The sequence below is a fragment of the Podarcis melisellensis genome (assembly GCF_964234715.1).
Source record: "Podarcis melisellensis genome assembly, chromosome: 5".
Taxonomy (NCBI): domain Eukaryota; kingdom Metazoa; phylum Chordata; class Lepidosauria; order Squamata; family Lacertidae; genus Podarcis; species Podarcis melisellensis.
In genome coordinates this window covers 41,261,912-41,268,212 of record NC_138537.1, presented here as the reverse complement: position 1 = coordinate 41,268,212, position 6,301 = coordinate 41,261,912, and the positions used below count along the sequence as shown (strand labels likewise).

The following is a 6,301-nucleotide window of genomic DNA, read 5'->3' as shown; positions in this document are numbered from 1 at the left end:
CCACTAAACAAAACTGATTTGTTGCCCTTCCCCCTGTCTCTTTTTTAACTGAGCCGGGGAAAGCCCATCTGCCCACATTAAAAGATACAAGAACCATCAATACATCCATCTTACATGAATTGATATATTCCCTCCAAATGTTGAGATGGACATCCAGTAAGGTATTTAGGCAACTGTATAATATATGGTGGGATGCGGATGGTGCTGTGGTCTAAGCCACAGAGCCTAGGGCTTGCCGATCAGAAGGTTGGCGGTTTGAATCCCCACAACAGGGTGAGCTCCCGTTGCTCGGGCCCTTCTCCTGCCAACCTAGCAGTTCAAAAGCATGTCAAAGTGCAAGTAGATAAATAGGTACTGCTCTGGCGGGAAGGTTTCTGTGCACTGCTCTGGTTTGCCAGAAGCGGCTTAGTCATGCTGGCCACATGACCCAGAAGCTGTTTGCGGACAAATGCCGGCTCCCTCAGCCTATAGAGTGAGATGAGCACCGCAACTCCAGAATCGTCTGCGACTGGACTTAACGGTCAGGGGTCACTTTTCATAATAGATGGTGGCTGTTTATCTTTCCAGGCCCTAAGCAGTAGTTTCTTAGCAACCATAAAGGCTCATCAAATTCACTTTTGTTGTCCTGCCATTCATCCCAATACTACAGACATTTATTTTACAAGTATATGGATGCCTCCAAATATCAAGGATTTTGCCGATACAAAATTGCTATGGACAACAGATTTAGACCAAAAGGAATATATCACTGGACAAGTCTCAATAGCACAGATTCCATAAATTCTGTGACATATGGTGCCTGCAGTTTACTTTTCACACCAGCTGATGATTTGTTCTTCCACTGGCATTTCCTTCAAGCTAGCGCTGAAATTGGTGAGAGGTCTCCACCCCTTTCCCAGATCAGAAATAGGGTGGAAAGCAATGCAGGAATCTCAGCTAAAGCATCCATGAAGGATGGCCATCCAGTCTCTGCTTCAAGACCTCCAGTGAAGGAGAGCCAATACACAATCTCTCTGCTCTGATTGCCTTGGGCAAGAAAGGGTCTCCCATTGCCAACCATGAAGTGTGGTTCCCTTGTCCTCTCCCACCCACACCCCAGATCCCTCTCAGGATGTTGTGAGTTTGTACTCAATGCTTCCTGACATATGTACAGTACAGTGGTACCTCGGGTTACAGACGCTTCAGGTTACAGATGCTTCAGGTTACAGACTCCGCTAACCCAGAAATAGTACCTCGGGTTAAGAACTTTGCTTCAGGATGAGAACAGAAATCGTGCTCCGGCGACGCGGTGGCAGCAGGAGGCCCCATTAGCTAAAGTGGTGCTTCAGGTTAAGAACAGTTTCAGGTTAAGAACGGACCTCCAGAACGAATTAAGTTCTTAACCTGGGGTACCACTGTAGAAGGAATGGCCGCATGTCCCACTAGCCTTTCATTCTAGCATCTCCTAAACCTCCTTTCACAGCACAATATGGGGAGACAGTCGCTGGTTCTTGTTCTCTGTAACTACTTGATATTCAATCACTGTATATTTTAATAAAATAAGCATCAAAAAAGAAAAGAAAAAAGAAAGAGGGTGGCAACACATTTTAGTGTATGGCCACAGCATAAGTGCGACAAGACTTGCTGAGTGGCAGTTCATATACTCAGCCAACCTGCTGATCCCCTTTTTGTGGCAGTGGAATGTTATAGTGGACATACTCCCTTACCCTTCTTAGAGTGCTAGGCTCTAGAAATAAAAAAGACAAGAGGAAACATCTGACTCATCGGTGAGTACATGTTATAACTTTGACCCCTTTCATTGTTATTTTTAGACGAGTTTGTTTTGGGGATGCAAGCAGCTCTCGTTAAATGTTCCAGCACATAGCTTATGCTAGCCTCTTAAAATCAGAGAAACTGGACTGCTTCCTGTTGTTGCTGGCTGAGGTTGAGTTGAACTGGATTTCACAGCTTTTCAAACTTAAGGGAGCTTCTTTTTATTGTACTGCCATTGAACAACTGGGAGTCAGAATCCTTGCTGGTCTACTGCAAATTGCTCAAATCGATGCATATGGACTGATTTGCCATCTGCCCATCCCTGGACTAAAGCCAACTTCATTCATGAAAGCTTATGCCACAAATCTTTTTTTCTGATGCCACAAAACACCTTTCTGTTTTTTGCTGCATCAGACTAACATGGCTACCCTTCTGGAACAAGCTGTCTATATTCACAATGTCTTAATAGCTTTCTCACTTTCCCAAAGAAGAAACATTGCAAACATGCTTCATCCAGTCACTTCGCTAACTGCAGAATTCTGTGGGAGTGTTATTTCCTGATGCTGGCATTCGCTAATAACGCCTGCCGACCCACCAGACTGGCATATGTTCTTATTCAATTCTATTCTTTCCCTGGTGACTATGTGTAGAAATTAATGCAGTAAAGGTCCCTCCACACACTTCCTTGTGCAAACAGGATGATCCTGCTGAAATCCCTTAATTTTTCTTACCAAATATATTATGGGGATTCTCCCCTTCTGCTCAACTTTTATGGCACTATAGCCCCTCCAGACAGCAGTAATTGGGAAAGCATTACAGAACAGCTAACAAAGCAGAACAAATCCATCACTAATGCACTATTACTGTGTCAAGAACATGTTGCAGAATAAAGCTGCAATAAAACACCAGTCTGGAGGGGCCCTGAGTCCAACCAACAAGTCTGATTATGTGTGTGTGTGATATTAAATTCTAGAGAGTCTTGAATAACTGCTCTATTGTTCCAAAGTGACTGTCCAAAGCTCAATATTGCTAAGTGCTGCCATTAAAACAAACAAAAAAAACCCCAGAAGGCATTAGGACAGTCTGAAATGTAATCCTTTCAGCTGCAAGTAGAATAAATATAGCACAGCCTGCAGATGGCTGCAGAACAAGACATCCAGAGCGATCTGACAATCTGTGTGCTTTCGGGAGGTGAGTCTTAAGCACCGCTCTGCCTCTCCCCGTCATTTTCCTGCACCAGGGAAAGGTTCAGCTGCTTCTCTTCCTGCAGCCCCGCCATTCCCCTTCAAATGTTGACCCTCTGCAAGGTCACCGATTCTCTGTTCATTAGCAATTCCAGGTCAGCCTGTGATGAGAATCTCCTCGTTCAAGAGAGGATTACGTTCTGTGTCAATGTCTCCAGGCAGCAGCCCTTCCCGAGCTTTCAGCAAGTCCAGACGCTGAGGGTCCCCGTCTTTGATGATCCCTCGGAGGACCTGTATCGATACTTTGAGCGCTGCAGCGATGCCATAGAGGGCGCAGTCCAGAGTGGTGGGAAGTGCTTAGTGTACTGTAAAAACGGCCGCAGCAGATCTGCTGCCATCTGCACTGCCTACTTGATGAAGCACCAAAATCTCAGCCTGAAGGATGCCTTTGAGGTATTGTGAGCATGCAGGAAAAATAACTATCTTGTTCTATAGCTCGGTTGTTGATGCTGAAATGCAGAAACATTTGTATTCCAACTGGGCAAGAGCATCTTACTTTCTAATTTGAAATGCTTTGCATAACAAAAGTCATTGCAATAGTTCTGCTCTAGTTTTCTCTCTCCAAGGAAAGTGTCATAAGGATAAGAAAGGCGATTAATTTTCAAGGCAGCCTAATTTCCTTCTCAGTTGGGCAAATAAAGCCAACTCTGACGAGATTGTTGGGGGTGTTTTAGCCCAATGAAATTCCAATGGCAAGTAAATTCTGAATTGTCAGATTCAGGAGTTTAAACTCCTGTAAAATAAAATCTGGCAACATTATGCAGGAGGTTTTGCAGCTCCCTCCCTATGCACTTTAAAATAATAATAATAATAATAATAATAATAATAATAATAATAATAATAATAATACTCAAGCATTTCAGAAATATTGTATGCTGTTTAGTCAAATTTATTAAGTTAGTCAAATTTATGCAACAGAGGTTTTCAAAGAATGTAATAGTTCCTTGTGGCATGGACACATGCCACACTATTACTTCTGCCAGACAAATCTTACAAATAGCTACTTGACCAGAGGCAACAGTAAGGGCTTCTACACATTATTTTAAATGAGTGTGCAATGTGTGCACACATTACTTGAGCTATACACTCATAGTTATTCACATGCAACATTTAATGAGTGCATAGTGTGTAGCTGTGTACACAATAGCTGAGTTGTACAAATCAAGTGTACACTCTTTCACATCAATAGTTGCAGGGACAGCTTGTACCTCTGTGTAACAGGTGTGAACAAGCGAGTGAGACAAAAATGTGTGTACACCATTGGACGTTAATGCCACTCACATGTTGCTTTCAACTCTCTTAAAAACTATCGCCTGTTTCTAGCATTAGTACAGACCTCTGTTGTATTGCCAGAAAACTAGTTTTGGGGAGCAAAGGGGTGGCAAGGACTGCAAACAGCAACAATTTGGTTCTTTTTGCCAGGACCTTAATTTAAAATTTAATTTAAAGCACAGGGCTTCCCCCAACTCTAGGAACTGTAGTTCACTCACCACAAAATTGTAATTTGCAGCAGCCCTTCTAAACTACAGTGCCCAGAATTCTTAGAGGGAAGAAATGTGCTTTATATTGTGTATATGGTGTGTAGCAAATGGTGATGGATTTTCATAAGGACTTTTTCTTTAAAAGGTAATAATAATAATAATCCAAACTGATATAGAAATGTGGAAAACTGAACTTAAGATTGGAACAATGCAAAACTGGTAGAAATCTAAATTGACAAAATTGCCCATTCCTATAGACTGCTATGATGAGATGTATTGTATGTCTGTTAAATTTGCAGTCATTATTTATGAATTTGCATCTGTGCATATAAATTAGCACATAAATTTATGTCACTCTGTGCCTTCTTTTCAGTGATACTGTTCCACTTTTAGGGCAACTGTGGGAAAGTCACTTCCTTTGTGTGTAATACATTTCCTTTTTTCCTCCCTGTAGATTGTGAAGATGGCCAGGCCGGTAGCAGAGCCCAATGTTGGCTTTTGGTCCCAGTTACAAAAATATGAAGAGCATTTACAAATGCAGCATCAGATGGATCCTTCTCGAAAAATAACTTCGCAATAAACATTTTTGTTTTGATTCAGATTGTGGTGTGGGGGAACTCCTTGAAGGAGGTGTGTGTGTCCTAAGAGCTTGGAAAGATTGTAGATGCCTCCAGACTGTCAGTATTGTTGGTGGCAAGGAAAAAATATAGGTATACAGAAAGGAGAATTCTGCAGTTGCCAAGATCCAGTTTTGTGGCAAGTACTCTTTGGTGAGAGAACCCCAGCAGAGATTTAAAATCACAAAATATACAGCAAGGTAAAGCATTTTTCCCTTAGCATAGAAAAATACCGCATGTTTGGTAAATTAAAAATGATTTACTTACAAACTATCTCATGGTCAGGTTCCTGCACTTCAGAAAAAGTTGCACAGGCAATAAAACTTGGCTTAGTTAAAGTAGTAAAGTTCCTAAATTATTGGTATAGGAACTCAAGAGTAGAGTGGCCATGTGGTCTGAGCTGCAGAAACCAACTTAGACCTCCTCATGCATTGAGCTTCTCAGGAAGACTGGTTGAACAATAGACTTGATTACCTAGTCCCTCTCTCAAGCTGAGGCAAAGTGACCTCCTAAGCCTGGCAGGGCAGCTTACCTCTATGGTATTAACTCCTTAGAGTTAAGCATGGTTATATGAGGCTGGTTATCCCACAAGAATTTTGTGGGAGAGATTCAAGTGTGTGCAGGAGCTTATGTTTGCACAATCAAAGTGGATGAAAGCTATCGGTTGTTGTCAGAGCCACCCGTCTGGTCCCAGCTCACAAGAGACCCAACTCCAATCCGGTTTATTTACAGAAAGTCTTTATTGAAGATCATGGTTGCGTTTACATTCCATCTTTGTGACTCTACGTCTGTAACGTTAGACCGCTGAAGTACCCTCTGAATCTGTACCGCCTCGGCACCAATTTAAGAGGCTTGTGCTGGACCACCTCTTCCTCTCTTTCCTTTTCCGCAGGGTCTTTCTGCCCCCCTGGGTTCCCCCTCGCCGGGACTCGCCCGAGGCTGAATCCTCTGACGCCTCCGCCCCCCTCCTTCTCGCTTTGGGGCCGGGCTCCTCCCCAGGGCTCTCCTCACTTCCGCGTGCCTCTACATTTGAACTTGGCGCGCGTACGTTGCTTCTGACCTTTCTCTCGACCGCTACACTGCTCCCGGTGCTACTCTCCACCCCCTCCGGCTGAGCGTCCTGCTCCGATCTCCTCCCCCTGTCTCCTTCTCGCTCTGCTCCCTCTGACACACTGGTAACTCCACCCCCTTCACTCCGTCCCGGCTG

The 6,301-nt window shown here is 43.5% G+C and overlaps 1 protein-coding gene across 1 annotated transcript; it reads left to right on the top strand.

Moving 5' to 3' along the window:
• Positions 1-2,950: 2,950 nt before the first annotated feature.
• DUSP28 (dual specificity phosphatase 28) lies at positions 2,951-5,072 on the top strand. The gene is made up of 2 exons (XM_081911582.1): positions 2,951-3,389; positions 4,932-5,072. Exons 1-2 carry the CDS (start codon positions 3,042-3,044, stop codon positions 5,055-5,057), a joined length of 474 nt encoding a protein of 157 aa, XP_081767708.1. The 5' UTR covers positions 2,951-3,041; the 3' UTR covers positions 5,058-5,072.
• Positions 5,073-6,301: the final 1,229 nt, after the last annotated feature.